This window comes from Anabrus simplex, chromosome 1 (genome assembly GCF_040414725.1).
Source record: "Anabrus simplex isolate iqAnaSimp1 chromosome 1, ASM4041472v1, whole genome shotgun sequence".
NCBI lineage: Eukaryota > Metazoa > Arthropoda > Insecta > Orthoptera > Tettigoniidae > Anabrus > Anabrus simplex.
Window position 1 is genome coordinate 237,675,904 of NC_090265.1, and position 20,410 is coordinate 237,696,313.

General features: G+C 37.1%; 1 protein-coding gene across 1 annotated transcript in view; it reads right to left on the bottom strand.

Moving 5' to 3' along the window:
- LOC136886224 (uncharacterized) overlaps positions 1-20,410 on the bottom strand; it is a 905,658-nt gene that overhangs the window by 188,665 nt on the left and 696,583 nt on the right. The window contains exons 11-12 of the mRNA XM_068231034.1: positions 9,610-9,749; positions 6,169-6,295 (exon numbers count right to left, since the gene is read on the bottom strand). Coding sequence (XP_068087135.1) covers positions 6,169-6,295; positions 9,610-9,749 — 267 coding nt within the window. The remainder of the gene's footprint in view (positions 1-6,168; positions 6,296-9,609; positions 9,750-20,410) is intronic.

Consider the following 20,410-nt stretch of genomic DNA (forward strand, 5'->3'; position numbering starts at 1 on the left):
ACCATGAAGGTTATCACTGGTACTGTTAGATCTACTCGCACACAGTGGCTACCAGTCCTAGCTAATATCGCTCCGCAAGGTCTAAGGAGGAAAGCAGCTAAGGTAAGCTTGCTCAAGAAGATCACCTCTAATAAGAACTCTCCATTGTATGATGCCCTGCAAGATCCACAACAACACGTTTGAAATCACGCAAGCCACCCTGGGTTGATTTAGAAGGTATCAATTCTTTCAACATGACCTACAAGTGGCAACAACGTTGGAACGAACATCCACCCAACAATGCTCACCTGGTTGAAGATCCTACAAAGAAGGTAGAGGGATTCCAACTACCACGCCAAACCTGGTCGAAGCTGAACTGCATTAGAATGGGTCGAGGGAGGTGTGGTCACACCTTAAAGAAATGGGGTTTCCGTACATCTGCTGCCTGTGACTGTGGAGTGGAGGACCAAACCATACAACACATTGTTCAAGAGTGCCCACTTCGTGCATTTGACGGTGGTCTGAAGACTCTACACCAAGTGACACCATGTGCTCTGGAATGGTTGTCAAATTTGGATATTTCCATTTGATTATTTGTAAACTTTTGTGTACTTGTACAACCATATGATATGTACTGTTCCGTTTTCATCGTCCTGGTAACGGAATAAAGGATGTCATACGATGTTTAAAGTTTGCCATGCACGGTAATGAGATCGCAAAGATTATGTAATTAAGCCATACATCTAAAAAGAACGAGTATATTAAGTGAAATAGGCCGTGATTTCAGAGTATATATAATACGGACGCATAAAATCAAGGAGGCCATGCATGTGACGGCAAAGATGTTCATTTTGGTGAATTAAGTATGCCTAGGTCATGGAGTTAGATGTAAAGTTATAAAGGATCCATGCGGCCGTGATAAAAATAATAGAAAGTTTTTAAAATTGTTAAAAAAGAGGAAGAGTGTGAACAATAAAAAAAAATTTGGTACGCAAGACTTCAAAGTAAGTTTATCTACGAAAAAAAAAATCCTCGCGGAAAGAAGGGAGATATTTCAATTAATAAGAGCTGAAGAGCCTGCACAGTGAAGAGATTTTAGAATTACGCCTATATCTGATCAAATATCGAGGTGGAAAGTCAGAAGAAGTTGAATAGTATCCGGACAGTAGTCGGAATATAGACCGAAGGCCGTTACGAAATACCAAGTCAAATTTAACGTATTATAGGTTGATTGGCTGGATTTAAAAAAATTAAAGCTAATTTGATAATTTACCTGTTAAAATCTGTCACAACGAATTGACATTGAATTTCTGACATAATAACCTGAAACAAGAATATAATCTAGATTCTTTGTAGAACATTCCGAAGGATATGGACGTGATATTAATTGCCATATTGGAAATGTTTCTTTCACATATGACTAACGGCTACAACATGAGAGGCTAAATCGGAGATGGAGCCGACTTTCCGACGTAGACCGCCCAGCTGCTCCTGCTAACCCGGGGTCTTGAGACTACAACCTGATGGTGACGTAACGAATGTTGGGGACTTTCTATGCAGCCCTAAGATGACAACATCAGAGCCGTGACCCAGTCATCTAACATCAGCAGCCGCAAGCTAAGTTCCAAAGAATTAATTTATTATCTTGAGACTAATGTATCGTAGACGAAGTATTTAAGTAGTTGTAGTGAACATTGATATGTTGCTTGTTACGGAGTTCTTCATGATGAAATCTCAGTCGATACTATCTTTGCAATGAGATTATCCTAGTTGATTTATCATTATGGGAATAGGTATTTCTTCCAGAGTTTATAATCAATGTCATAGTATAGGAATGTTTATAAATGAACAAGGAGAGATTTAAAGTGATGTTTTCATCCATTACGGGATTGATACAACGTATACAAAGAGACATATCCCAGACGTAATGCTTAAAAGAAGATAGTTGATTTCTGAGTAACTTAGATCTGATTACTATTATGACGCGATGACATGTGAATAAATATTAACTTGTTTATTTATATATGTGTTTCATTTACAGGATAACGTGTTCATGTGTATTATAAATGAAACTTAACCCAGAAATGTACCGTTGCAGTACATTAATGACATGTTAAGACGATTTTCCGCCTAGTTGGAAATGATAAATGTTTACGTAGGGAAGTTAGGATTTGAGTGACATGTTGATATGATTTTACGAATAATTATTAGCTGAGATATATTTATGGGAATGAATAAAGAGATATTATGGTAATTAATATTGGTAAATGGAGAGATAGATATGCTTATGGATAATTTTGGTGGTAAATACGATGTATTACTGGCCAATGGTGATGATTGACATATGCGGCAAGATATTAAAATGGTAATGCGAGATATATTGGGTTAGTGGTACATGAATACAATGAAATACATCGTAGATTTCGTATGTGGGTTACAGTAAACTGTCTTCAGATTAAATATCCAAATAAGAAATAAATAATGGGAAACTTGTTGTCTTCACAGAGAATATGTCAACGTTGTACTGAATGTTATTTGAAGTTTGGTATTGAGAATGTCTTTAATTGATAGTGCAATTTCATAATTTGAATCTCTACCACAATTAAATAAAATAGGTTACCAAATACATTCCTACGAATTTTATGATACTTGATTGGACATTGGTGAAACTATAAATCATGATAGGTATATTTTCTATTTGAACTACGATAATAATTGTTCTTTATACGATACCTACATTTAATTTTAGGATGTTATCTGAATATTTTAACCAAATGACATGGTCAAAGTGACCAATATTTTTCATTTAATGATCAATATATATTTGAAATAGCCATTTTGAGTTGTTATATACTTGGAACTTACTTGCAACTGCTGACGTTATAATATTGGAAGATACAAATGTCTGAGTGACAGAATATTAATTTAATATCGACAAAAATAAGCATTTATTTTTTTCATTTTATTTTTTTTAGAAAGAAGAAAAGAGCTGATGGACTCAGATTAAGCATATTTGTTATGAAGTTTACTAAGGCTTAGGGACTTAGGTTTTTTTAAACCCATATTAACATTTTCTGCTTATCAATTAATTGTCATTATTGTCATGAGATAATTAATTCCAGAGAATATTTAACTACATCTTCAACAGATAGAATATGCAACTACGATTTATGTATTTAAGAGAATTTATTCTTTATTTTAATGAAGCGGATAATAAGTGCAAGAGGATCAGTTGAATCAGATTGTAGGTAGAATAAATTTATTTTTTTTTATATAGAGAGGAGGAAGATAATTGATGTAAATAAATGTTATCGGATTTTCTTTTATGATTCTAGAATCATGAAATAAATTATAGATTTTCCAATTTAGAGGTTATTATTGAAGATAGGTTAATATCATTATGGTATAGATGATTTTGAATTAATTAATTTTTAAAAAAAATTATTTTATTTTATTTTTTCTTTTCTTTTCTTCGAATAATTGGACTTGGACAACTTAATATTGATTCCGATAGATGGATGGTATTGATGGTAATTTATTAAAAAGGAAATGCGGTTTCCCAGTTGACCTCACATAAAAATAATACTATTCACAGATGCATTTTAATTATCCCTGAGAGGTGTCGTGTGGCAATTTAAGGATTATTCTATCAATAAATGAGATATGAGAAGTGAAGATTGCGATGTCGCTAAAATTTTTGATGCGCATACTGTTTATTCAATGAATGATAGAAGCGAGCATAGTTACCGACACTTAGCATCGTTCTTTTTAAATGCATTGATCCATTTAATGATCCGTAGAAGTGATGGTTGAATGAGGGGAAAATAGCCGGAGCAATTGTTGGGTCGCCCAATAGGGTGCAAGAAAGAAATCCCCTCAGGATGGTGCAATACATATATTAACTACTTTGAAAATCATGCCCTGTTGTCTAGTAATCAATATGGATTCCACCAGGGTAAAAGTACTACCTCTGCGGTTCTAGAAATTGTCAATCAAAGTTTTACAGCCTTTGAAAATAGGAAAATGGTTTTTCTGGTTTTATGTGATTTGAGTGAAGCATTTGACTGTACAGATCATGACATTTTCTTGGAAAAACTTCAGTATTATGGCATAAATAGTCCCACTTTGGATGTAATTAAGATGAATTTAAGTAAGAGAAGCCAGTTTGTTGCAATTAGAAATAGACATTCCACATTGAAAGATGTTATTACAGGCATTCCACAAGGATCTGTACTTGGCCCATTCCTCTTTAATGTTGCTGTTAATGACCTACAACAAAATGTTATGTCACAATCAGTTGTATCATATGCAGATGACACAACACTAACCAACATGCATCAGGACGTGTTAAATCTGCAAGAGATGTCACAAGAAGCTCTTAGGACTGCAGTGAAATGGTTTTCAGGTAATAAACTACTCTGCAACAAGAATAAAACCAAACATATTCTGTTAGGATTGTCCAATAATATAGAAATTCAGTCAGTCAAGCTACTGGGTATTCATATTGATACCAAATTAAGCTGGGAAGTACGTGTCAATCATGTCTGTAAAAAGGTATCATGGGTCTCATATCTTAGGTGGAAAGTGAGGGAATTAGTAACAGCAGACAACTTGAGAATGGCATATTTTGGACTTTTGCAGTCCCATATTTCATATGAGCTGCTATTGTGGAGACATTCATCTTATGTCCATAATGTACTGCTAATACAGAAGAAGCTTGTTCGTGTAATGTGTAAAGCTGGTTCTTCTGAGCAATCTTGTCCCCTTTTTATCAGGCTTAAAATGTTAACAGTTATAAATCTATATATTTTTATCTCATTATTGTGTGTTAAAAACCATTTGAATGAATTTACCATCAGGGAAAACATCCATCAACACAATACTCGTAATAAGGGCAATATTGATGTCCCAAGACAAAGACTTGTGAAAACAGGTAACTCACATATAGTAAATAGTATAATATTTTTTAATAAATTACCATTCTCTGCACAGGATGTGTCCATCAATAATTTTAAAAGAAAACTGTATAACTGGATGTTGGAAAATCCATTTTATGATGTAAAGGAATTCTTAGAAATGAAAACTGTTAATATTGACTTTTAATAACTGTATATAGATAATAGAAATAATACTGTAGTATTGGATAACAAAACCTATTTCATGTAAATGATCAATGGTGAATAAATATTCTTATTCTTATATATCTGATATTCAAAATGGTTGTCATTTCTTGATATTAATATATCAAGGTAATTTAAAGTTTTGTTATTTTTGGACTCAATTACGAACTTGACGTGTTTATACATGTTATTTCATTAATCTAGCAGTTCTACCAGTTTCAATATTTGTTCATTGATGACGATGATGATGATGATGATGATGATGATGATGATGATGAAGAAGACATCTGGGTACAGCAAAGTGGCGCTCCATCCGGAAGACAAAGAGAATATGGCGTTCTCAACCAGCCAGGGGCTGTACCAGTTCACTGTGATGTGCTTTGGCCTCTGCAATGCACAAGTAACCTTTCAACAACTCATGGAGTCTGTACTGAGAGGGCTAACTCAAGTCGTGTATCTGGATGACATCATTATCGTGGTACTCGAGTTCATGGAGCACAATGAGAACCTGCAGAGTGTTCCAGAGACTTCGAGGGGCTCAACATAAGCTAAACCCTGCAAAATGCCAGCTGTTCCAGGATAATAAAGGCATGTGGCCCTCCAGAGAGGGCTGGTGTAGGTCTTTTGATTTGACGCCCGAAGGCGACCTGCGTGGCGTGATGAGGATGAAATGATGATGAAGACGACACTACAACCAGTCCCCGTACCAGGCGAATTAACCAATTATGGTTAAATTTCCCAACCCTGCCGGGAATCGAACATGGGATCCCTGTGACGAAAGGCCAGCAAGCTAACCATTTAGTCATGGAGCCGGATGCTGTTCCAGGATGGTAGTACAGTACTGTACATGAAATTGAATCAAGGTGTAGGAGAGCTAATGCTGTGAGCTTGCAGATATGATCTACAGTATTCATCCCAACCCAGCTACAAATGGATAAGGGGGATGATGATGATGATGATGATGATGATGATTGCAACAAAGCCTCTGTACACTATTTATCAAATTCATTTAGAATTATATATAACCAAAATGTTTTTATTATAGGTAATAATATTATAGACAACTCACTTCTGCATCCCTAAGTTTGTCCCTCATCCACGGTTGAATACGTGACAAGACAGGATACATGTACTCAATTCGTTGACGCAGAGATTCCTTCGTTTTTGACAATTTGCGCTGCAGATTTTCCACAGCCCTAGAAACATGAGACAGTCTTAATACATAGGTCTTTCATATCATAACATATTACTTTATGATAGTGGTTGATGAGTAAGGGATGAAGTATTAAGATTACAAGCTTAAGGAAAGGAAAGAAAGGTACAAGTTATATCAATATCACAACATTTAAATTACCAGTAATAACTATTATAGATTACCTAGCAAACACAAACTTGTGACTCAAAGGAGATACAACATTTTCTGAACTTAAGATACATGACAAGATCTCTATCTGGTAACGTGAGATTGAGCACATTACTTTGCCCATCATTATAACTCGAAATATGTCAACAGAGAGACAGCATTTTAGTCTTAACAATCCTAATCATTTTCATCAGCATTTGTCCTGCCTAGTGGTAGAGTCTGCTATGTAGCTCCAATGAGCCACGTTGGGATGAAGATTTACTCTCTTCATGACATTTATAGCGTATCAGCCTACTGTTGCTTAAACTGTTCCTTAGATCACTTTCCAAGCACATAGTCCATCTTTGCTATTTGTATATGCTTCTCCTCACTGCACATGTCCAAACCACTTTAACTGACTTTTGAACATTTTCTCCTAAACCAGTGCTATGCCAAACTATTATGTCTATACTGGAAACAAAATTCAATCTACTGATGCCAGACGACTATCTGAAAATCATTTTCCCCATAAGGCTTAAATGATCTTCTGTCTGTTTTGGTATCAGCCAATATTTCGTACCAGCAAGTGCAAAAGGACGGACGATAGTGTGACAGATGTTTGATTTCAGATGGTCAGACAATCTCGCACACGCAGGCAATAACCATAATTTTTTCACTACCTCACACTCGTGGATCTTCACCATCAACTTGGATTGATTTCTTGTGGGTCTGATGTCATACATTCAGTAATTCCTTTAACTGACTAGCAGTCTTTACGATGATTGCATGAAAATAACTTCATGTTTACTGTTTGTACTTAAAATATACTCATTTGCAACAAAAAATTGTGCACCATGAAGTAGCAGCCATTTCGATGCAAAACTCAGCAAGCAGTTACACCTCAAGCAGACAGTCAAAATGATAATGTCGTGATTAGTTGAACGATCTTGCCACCAGAGGCCATGAACTTGCTGCCACCCATGGTCTATATAAAGACTCATAGAGGCTACTCATATGTAGTGGAATACTGCTTCTGGTTGTAATAATAATAATAATGTTATTTGTTTTACGTCCCACTAACTACTCTTTTACGGTTTTCGGAGACGCCGAGGTGCCGGAATTTAGTCCCGCAGGAGTTCTTTTAAATGCCAGTAAATCTACCGACACGAGGCTGACGTATTTGAACACCTTCAAATACCGCCGGACTGAGCCAGGATCGAACCTGCCAAGTTGGAGTCAGAAGGCCAGCGCCTTAACCGTCTGAGCCACTCAGCCCGGCTCCTCTGGTTGTGGAAAGCTCGCTGACCACTCAGCATGCCTCTACGATATAATCAAACAGAATTTCCCCAGTTATCAGAGTTTGAGACAGGGGATCATTATTAGAATGTGCAAGGCTGGATGCCCATATTAATGACTGCCCATCACCCAGGCCATTCTGATCAACATGACCTCAACTGACCACTGACCATTTGATCCTCTGACAAGCATGAGCAGATCAACTGTCAGGGTGACCTTACCATCCAAGGGCATGTAGCACCATCGTTACAAGCCCATGTCTGCCAAAAACATTTCCAGGAGCTTGGTTGAGGGAAATTTAGTCTGATGGCACCCATTACGTGTCCTGCCACTGACACCAACTCATCATCATCTCCGTTTACAGTGGTGTCATGAATGATGAACCTGGACTGCTACGGACTGGAACTGGGTTATCTTTACTGGCAAATCCAAGTTCTCTTTGTGCACTAAAGATGGCCATGTTTGTGTCTGGAGGCCTTGTGATGAGTTCACAATCTTTCCTTTGTTGTAGTCCACGATACCACCCCCACTGCTCATGTGCTGGTCTGGGGGTCCATCACATGTGACAATTATTCACCCCTATTAATGATACAAGGGATATTCGACAGCACAGCGATATGTGTAAGGCATACTGCAGCCACATGTAATGCCTTTCATGACTGAGCTTTCAAGAGGCATTTTCCAGCAGGATAATGCTTGGCTGCACAGAGCAAGAGTGTCACAGGAACGCCTCTGCACTATTGCCACACTTCTGTGCCAAAAACAGTCAGATTTGTTGTCCATCGAACATGTTTGGGACCACCTGGGGCACCAACTTCAGCAGCCTATGTAGTTGACATGATTTAGAGAACCTGTTGCAGCAAATATATACAGATATGACACAGGACATCATACAAAATCTGTATGTCTCCTTGCCCACTAGTATCACATCTTTTATCCAAGGTAGAGGCAGATCCACAGAGTACTTCAGGCTGAGCGTGCAATGGTTGCTTAGTAGGCCAAAGGCCCCATACTGGTTGGGCCAGGGGGGAGTAGTGTGTGAAAAATATATTTTTCTTATTAACAAACATCGAGGATTATCACTATCTGATGATATATACATCGGATGCCAGGTAGAAAGTTAGGAACAGGCAAAGAGAAACATGATTAATGAAATTAATATAAGAGAGAAATGGGAATGAGAAGAGAATGAAACATAGACTATAGTAAAACAGAAGATAGTTCAATGAAAGAGGAGAGAGCAAAAGAAAGAGGCAAGGACAAATATATGAAAATAAAACAAAATAATATAAGAAACTACACATCTTCCTGTACTCTTGTTTGCATTAACTTTCTTCTCTTCAATTTCATTCTAGATTCACTTCTTCTCAACCCTCAGTCAAACACATTCCTTACTCAGTGTGCATTAGCAGAAAGAGGACAAATTGACATAAAACATACAAACTCACTTTTAATGAATTAAATCTACTAGTAAACAAATTTTGAAATGCATTGGTATGGAATCACTCTGAGCTCGAGTTCAACCAAGATTCAAAGTCACAGGAATACCACGAGTGGAAAAGAAAAGGTTCTGAAAAGCAAAGACTGCTTCTTGACAACCGAGCTGGAATGACAAATAAAATATATTAAAATAGCTCTAAATCAACAGTCAAAAAATGCAATGCACATCTCAGCCACATATAAGTTTAGAGACAAGAAATTAAAATATTTAAATAAATAAAACTAAAAACTAGAGTGTGTAACTTAGACTTGTGTGAGAGTGTGAATTACAAAAGTAAATATGATACAGATTTGTGTTTAACTGTATACAAACTTGTTACTTTGCTCCATTTACTAGTAAATAACATTGTAACTCACTATAACTGTATTTACCTGTGCATGAGAACAACTGACTGAGCTTGCTGGACTAGTAGTTGGGGAATTCCCTCCCCTAATACTTGGATGTCAGGATGAGTTAGAATACTAGAATAGACCCTCTGTAGGTATTCCTTCATCACAGCCTGGTTCACTTCCTGGTTAACAAATTATTTACAATTATATGACATGTTTTAAAATTATATATTTCAATACTTATCATAAATATATTCCTGCAAATAGATATTTTAGCAAAATTCTATCAAGAGAAATACATTTTCACAAACAGTCTCTGCAGCACATGTATGGTGAGTGCTCTTATGCACCACCAAGACAGAGGTACCTTTTTCTTGAGAATATTGCATAGAGTTGACACATTGTTCTATGTATTTAACATAAGAGTTAAGAAAGCAATCACTGCCTGTAAAATACAGTATGTAATCTGTTTCTAAAGTACAAGGAATGTGTACAGCTGCAAGACAGTCACCTTCAACTTTCTGCAGTGTATGGAGAAAATGCTAGGAGTAATTCAATGGCAAGCAATTGGGATGGAAACCTTAATGGAAGATGCAAGCATCTGCAAGATAAGTGTTGTGAAAATGAACAATACAAACTTATTTTTTGAAAGCTGGTATTTTTCATTTTTTGTGTTAATTGAACTGCAGAAATACTTTCATATTACGAGTTGTCATTATAATCAGAATCAAGATATACAATTAGCATTCTGTTTATAGCACAAATGAGTTGTCATTATAATCAGAATCAAGATATATAATGAGCATTTTGTTTATAGCACAACCTTTTTGATGCATATTACAAATGTGTACACTTTATCAATGATAAGCAGCAAAGCATTGACTACCTGAGGTTAAGAGAATGTTAGTAGGCAATAGGCACTTCTGTCACTTTCCCAATATTTCATAATCATTCATACTTGAATGTGTGGAAGACTGCCTTGGCTTCGAGAAATACAATCTTTCTTCTGTGCAATCGTCTAGAGTCGGGGTCCCTGTCTGTCACAACTCTAGCACTAACCAAATCCATGAGAAACTAAACCTCGAAACTCTTTCTCCTCAGAGGAAAGGAACCAACCTCAAGCTGCTATACAGAGCAGCTAATGGTTTATTTAGGTCACCAGAATTAGTTTCCTTATTCCCAACCCACGTCCCTTCCCGTAGTACCAGAATGAAGACTTCTTCCATATTCCTTACTCCCGGCTGTCTCTTAACACAAGGTCCATCTCTATCATATTTTTTTTTTTAAATTTTAAGTGAATTTTATTTTATTTACATTGTTGTTTATGTAAATATGTAAAATATATGATTGGAGTTTTTATTGTGTATATTTGTGTCCTTTATAAATGTTGTATATTTTTCATTTTAGATTAATAACTGTCGTACATATTACGGATCTTTGTAATGCAGTGTTATGCTGTTGGTGATCCTAAATAAATAAATAAATACATGAATTTGTGCGAAAGATGCAACTTTCTTACTCATTAGGATATTTCATCACAATAACACTTGACTGCACATTGCTCTTCACGGAAGACCTTATCAAGGCTGGGAAAAAATTGAACATGATCCTTAGTGGCTAGCAAAGTCATGAAGATGAAGTCCATGAACATATTATTTCCATTAGTAAAGCAGAAATAAAAATAATGTTTACAGAGCTTCTTCTTCTTCTTCTTCTTCTTCGCACAAGTCACTTTAACTAAGGAAGCATAGCAAAGTTGTGACTTGAACTACAAATCAACCTAATATGGTTGGTTACAGGGCTGCTTAACTCGCGGTGACTCGCACCTTACATTCACAACACCACAGATCGAATTGCCAAGGTCCTCCGTAAACACAATATAAGAACCGTGCTTGGCACAGTCACTAACATTGCTCACAGTCTAGGTAAAACCAAGGACAAATTGTTCCCACTTTTACATCCTGAGGTATACAAAATTCCCTATAAAATTCCCTGCAAAACACGCCGGTCCATTGATACTCATATCAAGGAACACGAACGAAATATTTGTTTCAACCAGCCAGACAAATCAGCAATAACTGAGCACGCCCTATCATCGGGTCATGATGTCGTGTTCAAAGATTCTCGAGCTCTTAGCCACACTACACACAACAGGTCTAGGATTATATGGGGAGCTGTGGAAATACGTAAAAATCCTAACAATTTCAACAGGGACACTGACTATCAATGAAGTAATACATGGTTGCCAACCATTAAGGATTTACATAGGTAGTTCCCTTCCCTATCCTTTCACTACTGTTATCTCGTTTCAGTGTTTTCCAAATTCATACAATCCACATCACAAGATGTTTCATTCCATGCTTGTGTCGGTGCCATACTTTCGTAATGTGTGTACACCTGTTATGTGACCCCCTCCTCTCAGATTGATTCTGATGGTGCCATCAGCTTCCGCTTCGAATGCTATCGCTGTACCGCGTACGGTGAGCCATCTAATGATGAATGAACGTACCACTTACAATTCTACTAGGAACATCTAAATTCAAACTTTCATTCTTGGAGAAGTCTTCCTCATGAACAGTCAATATTTTCTTCTGAAGATGCAGAGCAAAGTTCTCTGCAAAATGTAAAGAATATCACCTTATTTTCTTGACACGGCATAAGCCCAAGAAGCTTATATCATGTCTATAAGTATGGGCTGTGAAATCATCAATGGTAACAATACATACCATGTGGGAGCAACACTAGTAAGCTTCTGTATCAAGATTTTATACAGAGTGGTCAGACAGAAGTTAAAGATGATCTCATTAGCAGTCTGGATAAGGACAGAAAGGAAAGATGGACAAAAATATATGAGGAACTAGATTTTAAGCACTCAAGCAAAAAACAAAAAAGGCCTGGAGCCTTCTATAGAAACTATGAGGCCATTCCCACAAACCACAAGCACTTCAAGAAGTCAAACCAAACAGAATAGCAGACCAAATCATTCTGATGTCCAGGGCTAAATCAGACAAAGCACACTCCAAAGCAATCAGACGTGACCTGTGAAAACTAAGAAAATCATGCTCCCCTATACTGGAGCTAGCATCACCATTCACCATAAATGAAGTTTCAATAGCCCTTCAAAGCTGCAAAGTGAGAAAGGCATCGAGCTCTGACAACATTCACAATGAGTTCCTTGTTCACTGTGGTGAAAACACTTGGAAATGGCTTGCCGACTTCTTTTCATCCATACAACGCACAGGACATCTGCCACGGGAGTTTAAGAGATCAAAAATCATTGCTTTCTTGAAACCTGGAATAGCATTATTAAGCTCAACCTACAGCTACTGTAAAGGCTGATTTACAACAGAATCAGTCCAGATATTTTCAACATCCTCCCCACAGAACAAGCTGGCTTTAGACCGGAACAAAGTTGCGAAGACCAAGTACTTTCTCTGACGAAATTAACTGAAGGTGGATTTGAAGAGAAGCTAAAGACCAGCATGGTGTTCATAGATCTCATGGCTGCTTTTCACACTGTATGGAGGGACAGATTAATGTATAAACTCCTGAAAACCTTACAGTGTAAAAACACTACAAATCTAATCAATCTCATGCTTTCAGATAGAGAATAATTCAAGCGGTCATGAACAATACCCTGAGCAAACCAAGAAGACTAAAAAAAAAAATCCAGGTCACCGACCCCTCATAATGGTACTAATCACTGGTAAAACAGAACCATAGCGTTCCTCTTATAGTGGCACTAATCACATTAATGTAGACCCATGGTAAGTCACACACAATGGCACCAATCACAGGTAACACAAACCCATGATGTTTCGCACATAAGGGCACTACTCACAAGCAACACAGACCAATGGTTTTCCTCACATGGTGCAACTAATCACAGGCCACGTATACTCATGGTGTCGCTCACATAGTGGTACTAATCATAACCAATGTAGACCCAAAGTGTATCACACATTATGGCAATGCCCACAGGCAAAACAAACCTTCAGACCAATTTTGCTTTACGGGAGTGAAAGCTGAGTGGACTCAGGATATCTTGTTAATAAGCTAGAAGTAACAGACATGATTGTAGTGAAAATCATAGCTGGTACAAACAGGTGGGAACAGTGGCAGGAGGGTACTAAGAATGAGGAGACAGAGGGTAAATTAGGAATGAACTCTATGGATGAAGCTGTACGCATAAACTGGCTTTGGTGGTGGGGTCATGTGAGGCAAATGGAGGATGAATGGTTAGACTCAGTTTCTAATGATTTAAAGATAAGAGATATAGAACTAAGCGAGGCCAAAGAACTAGTTACAATAAGAGCATTGTGGCAGCGATTAGTAAATTCACAATGGTAGACTGAACGCTGAAAGGCATAACAGTTTATAATGAAGAAGTATGTATATAAGTATAAATTTAATAATGACAAGAACAACGTTGCTTATATTTTGTACTGTACTTACATACTGTATTCAAGTACTGTACTGTGTCACTGCTTGAGCATATTGGACAAAGTCAGCTATTTCACTATCTGAACCCGTTTCAACAAACCCCCATCTTCACTCTTGAGGAGAGACACAGAGATTTAAATTGAAGACCTGTTTTGCTCTTTCCACACTATACATCTCACATAACTGGTTACCAGTCACTCCTTTGTCTAATTGTCCAATGACTTCTAATTTGTCTGCTAACAATAAAACAACAAGTTTTAGAAGCCATATTGCAAACTAAAACAAAGCACTGTGCACGCGCTAGTTCATGCTGTAGTTTGTTTAGTCTTAGTTAGCATGTGATTTGTGATTTTAACCGTGCATGCAGTCTGTGGGCCATACGTTATGAAGGCCCATTCTAGATGATTGATTGATCAATTTATTTATTTATTTATTTATTTATTTATTTATTTATTTATATTTTATGACCTTCATTGGACCACTTCACCCTCTCGGAGCTTAACATTCTTTATGCTCGACGATGCCAAAACATAAACATTACATGCCAGGAAACTTAATAAAGCTCATTATAGTTCAAGTTTAATTATAATACAGGTTCTCCACCAATCAGAATTCAGATTTTCATTATTATACAGGTTCTCCACCAATCATAATTCAGATTTTCATTATGATACAACTGTTTGACCAATTAGGTAAGGATAGCATCGCACTGCGCTCAATGCACTAGCTTCGCACTTGTTTCCAAAATCAAACATGTCGGACACACATATTAACATCAATGCGCCTTATACTTCAAATATTCCACAACCACACGACACATTCCCACAAACTCACTTCACCAACAGTACAATAAACAATTTAGATTATGATAACCTTCTATCAAAGCTTTGGAAACATATGGCATTGTCAAGGTCTCTGATCCACTCACGGAAAATCAATAACCCAGCGCATGCACTCTGTGCTCTGTTCAGTAAACTCAATTGTCAAGCAACATCTCGACAGAAATTAATGAATATTTAAAAAATAGAGTTATAATTATCGTTGAGCATAAACAGTTGTATGCAACTCGCCTAAGACACTCGTATGGAAATTATAAAACTTGCTTCACTCTTTTTATAAACATACTCGTGTCTTACTTACTGCCATTATAGGCTTGTTGCATAATGTACTATTCTTTAACTAAAATCTGTCTGTTGACCTTGCTTTGTAGTCTGGTTTGTTTATCTGCAAGTTTCTTGAGTTTGTTTGTTTTGTTATTATATCTTCTATTGTAATTTGTAGTTCCCTCATTATCTTTCTTGATTTCTGCAATCGATCTATTGTTGCTCTTATAGTTCCATAATTTTTCAATAACTCTCTTGATGATCTTGTTTTCTCTGGTGTCCTAAGCAGATGTCCAAAGAATGAGATTCATTACTTCCTGATTGTGCTCATTACCAGTTCCATTTCCTTGTACAGTGTTTTATTAGAATCTAGTCTGCAGTGTCAATTTTCTCGGTAGCTTTTATTTACTATAATCTATTAGTTTCATGGTCCGTATTGATAGTTCAAGTACAAGTATGAAGGATGAGTTCTCCACCTAATCAATACTTTATTTTACATAGTGTCAATGATTTACATAAAAACAGTACCGGTTTCGACCCGTAAATAGGTCATCTTCAGCTGTTAGAGAACTTACTTAATAGCGACTGTACAGAATAAACAGTGCTAAAATTAAAACTAAACAAGAATGCCATTATCAAATCAAATCAAATCAAATCATATCAAATCAAATCAAATCAAATCATATCAAATCAAATCAAATCAAATCAAATCAAATCAAATCAAATCAAATCAAATCAAATCAAAATCTCTTTATTTGAAAATGAGGTGTCTACCTCAGTGGCAAATGGTACACTAAAATACATTATTGTCAAGCATTAAATATTAAATTAACAAGAGAAAAAAATTTTCCTATAATACAATATTATACAATTTACGCTAACAATGTTTTCTATTAAACAGACAGCTCATCCTTAATAAATATATATTGTTTACAAAATTCTACTTATAATATCTCCTGTACTACTTACAAATATAGTCAACTGATATACAGTTTGTGGAATTACTTCAAATGATACTATACAACTGGTATAAGATTAATATTTACATTGCATTTATTTATTTACTTTTTTTTTTTTACCCGTTCTGGATCCTAAGTAGCATAACGACCTGCTGCGTCTTAACCAGAGCCCCTTTTGCCACCACTTTTCAGAGTTCCTGAAGGGCCTTCACAGCTACCGTAGCGGTCCCAGGGCCCTCGAAGTCCCCACTGTACTTCACCCCTACAGGCAGTCCCCTACTTTGGCTGTCCAAACTCCTTAGACCAGAGGATGGAATTAATTTATTCACACACATTTTTTTATTTACAATAACCTGCACTGGTCGAATGCCCTCTAACACTTCATTTATTTTCTCTGTTGCTGTTTATTCTCTTCTTGAATATCTGTACAGATGTTGGAAAAGGATCAAACACTACCCCTGGTAAACTGTTCCACTCTACTAAACATGATACCACTATTCTAAAATTACTTAATATTTACATATATACATATGGTACAGTTTTGGGGTTAAGGGTGTTATTTTCAAATATTACACATATTGAGGTTGGAATCGGATACAGTTCTTGGAGTTGATCAGGAATCACTGGTATTCAGATGTCAGGTTATCTGTGTTAAAGCCACTATTATGTCCAACGGTTTATGAGATCATTGAAGTGCATTGTTGTGCCGAAAATATTCGGGGGTGTCGTGTTCCTTAGAATAAGAGGTTCAGGGACCAGTTCACGGACACATAGCTTATACCCAGTCTATATCACTGCTGAAAAATACGTTAGTGAGTGCCACTATTATAAAAAATACTTAAAATATATACATATGGTACAGTTATGGGGTTGAAGGGTTTCACACTGGCCCCATGATTACCACATATTACAAAAGTTCCGTTTGCTGAGGTTGAAATTGGATACAATTCTTAGGTTTATGGAGAATCATTGACATACTGGTGTCAGGCTCAGATATCCAATGTTAAATGTCAGTACCATGTCCAACGGTTATTCAAGGTGCATTGTTGGGCTGCAAATATGCGGGGACGTCGTATTCATTAGAATGAGAGGTTTAATAACCTGTTTACAGGTACATAGCTCTTATTCAGTCTATATCAATGATAAAAAACAAGCTAGTTTATATTAGACTTCCTTATTGAGGTTTACGTTGCTGTACGTGACATATTGAAATCAGTGAAAGCTAGTTGTGGGTGCTCCTCTCTTCATACTTGCGTTCCCTCATATAATTTTAGAAAATCTGAGAAAGAAGAAAAGGAAGGTAGGTATTAGAATAACTGATAGAGAGTGCCTGTTAAATAGGTTGTATATACGGTATGTGTGTGTGTGTGTGTTGTGTGTGTGTGTGTGTGTGTGTGTGTGTGTGTGTGTGTGTGTGTGTGTGTGTGTGTGTGTGTCTTACTTACATGTGAGCTGTATATGCCCTTGAGCATGGTTAGGAGGGTGCTGCACATTGTTGCGTGTACGTCGTGTGGCTATCGTAGCGTTGAGAAAGATCGGAGGTGGGGAGGGGGGGGGGCAGCATGTGGAGGGGGTGGTGTAGAGTGAGTGATTCCACTCACCCAAACGCACACAAAAACGCGGCATACTACAGCATGATTTACAGAGCTTTCAACATACCTCTCTCTCGAGAAGAATTGAAAAAAGTACTGAACATAATTCACGAAATAGCTGAGCATAATGGATACAACAGAAACATGATAAACAAAATCATTCACAAAATAAAACATCAGCCGAAATCTAAATTAAGCAGAAACAGTGAAACTAAGAAAGACTATGCTCTTTTTACATTTAACAACACCCACATCCACCCCATAACCAACATTTTCAAAAAAAAAATCTAAGAATAGCTTACAGAACCTCACGTAACAATATTTCTATCTTACACAACACTAAATCGGTCAATGAAAAAAAAAACAAATACAGCCACTCAGGAGTATATCGCATAAAATGCAACGACTGCGAAGCTAGCTACATTGGGCGCACAGGCAGATGTTTTTCTATCCGATACAATGAACACATCAATGCTACCAAATATAATCACTTTTCATCCATAGGGCAACATGTTGAGGAACACAAGCATAAATTCACCAACATCGAGAATGACATGGAAATTTTAAATATAAACCCCTCACGCCCATTGCTCAATATAATGGAAGATTTATACATAAACATCGACCAATACACTAATCCCAACTACAACTTAAATGAAGTCGCAGATAAAACAAACATCCTTTTCAACACAGCCATACCCTTTCTAAAAGACATATTTAAAAAGAATCAGCAAACATGGGCCCATACATGCCCCATAATACACGCCTCACTCTACACCACCCCCTCCCCACCACCGCTCTTTCTCAACGCTACGATAGCCACACGACGTACACGCAACAATGTACAACACTCTCCTAACCATGCTCAAGGACATATCCAGCTCACACGTAAGTAACACACACACACACACACATACCGTATACACAACGTATTTAACGGGCACACTATCAGTTATTCTAATACCTACTTCCTTTTCTTCTTTCTCAGATTTTATAAAATTATATGAGGGAACGCAAGTATGAAGAGAGGAGCACCCACAACTAGCTTTCACTGATTTCAATATGTCACGCACAGCAACGTAAACCTCAATAAGGAAGTCTAATATAAACTAGCTTGTTTTTTATCATTGATATAGACTGGTTTCATAAGTGGAAGGTCAACAATAGAGCCCATTTTCATTATGAGACAACTAATGGAAAAGCACTGGGAGTACGGGAATGATATGGTGATGACATTCATTGATATTGAAAAGGCATATGACAGTGTCCCCAGGACGAAAGTTTGGGACAGTCTGGTGCAAAAAGGAATTGGACAGGGATTAATAAAAATGATCATGGCATTGTATAAGGAATGTTGTAGTTGCGTGCAAACACAAGTTGGCAGGACAAGCTGGTTCAAAATAACTAGTGGGCTGAGACAGGGAAGTGTTCTATCACCAATCCTGTTTACAATAGTAATGGATGACATCATGAGAACAGCAAAAGCAGCATATGGAGGAAGAGAAATGAACATGATGTTATTTGCAGATGATATTGTGATTTGGGGAGAAGACGACAGGAAGGTTCAAGAACAGTTGAATGTGGTGAATGGGAAGATTGAAGAATGTGGATTGAAAATAAGTGTAAAAAAGAGTAAAACTCTTGTTATGACTAGAGGGGAGAAAGAAGGGAAAGGTCAGATTAGACTTGCAGACAAGCCCCTGGAAGTAGTGGAAATGTTTAAATACCTGGGGAGTGAATTAATGGAGAATGCTCGACTGGATGCTGAGATTAGTAAAAGGATTCAAGCTGGAAGTTGTTTCTAACACAGTGTAAGAAACATGTTATGGGACAAAGATGTGCCAACAGAAGCAAAGGATACTATGTACAAGATGCATTACGTACCCATAACAACTTACGGAGCAGAAACTTGGACAATGACAAAGAAGGATGAGAGTCGAATACAGGCAGCCAAAATAAAGTTCTTGAGGAGTATGATACAGAAGAGTAGAAAAGACAAAATAAGGAATGAGAAAATCCAGGAAAAAATTGGAGTGGAAAAAATGAATGATAGAATAGAGAAGAGCCGACTAAGATGGTTTGGGCACATAAAGCGAATGAGCGATGAAAGAATGACAAAAAAGGTGATGGAAATGCAAATCCAAGGAAGAAGAGGCCGTGAACAACCACGATTGAGATGGAAGGATACCATCCAACGCAGCATTATAGAAAGAAACCTGGACTGGGACACAGTGTTGGAGGAGGAGTGGTGGAAAGACTGAAGAAAGTGGAGAGGAACCATATTTGCCCCTACCCGGCTACAGCTGGATAAAGGGAAATGATGATGATGATAGACTGAATAAAAGCTATGTACCTGTAAACAGGTTATTAAAACTCTCATTCTAATGAATACGACGTTCCCGCATATTTGCGGCCCAACAATGCACCTTGAATAACCGTTGGACATGGTACTGACATTTAACATTGGATATCTAAGCTTGACACCAGTAAGTCAATGATTCTCCATAAACCTAAGAATTGTATCCAATTTCAACCTCAGCAAATGGAACTTTTGTAATATGTGGTAATCATGGGGCCAGTGTGAAACCCTTCAACCCCATAACTGTACCATATGTATATATTTTAAGTATTTTTTAGAATAGTGGCACTCACTAATGTATTTTTCAGCACTGTTATAGACTGGGTATAGGCTATGTGTCCGTGAACTGGTCCCTGAACCTCTTATTCTAAGGAACACGACACCCCC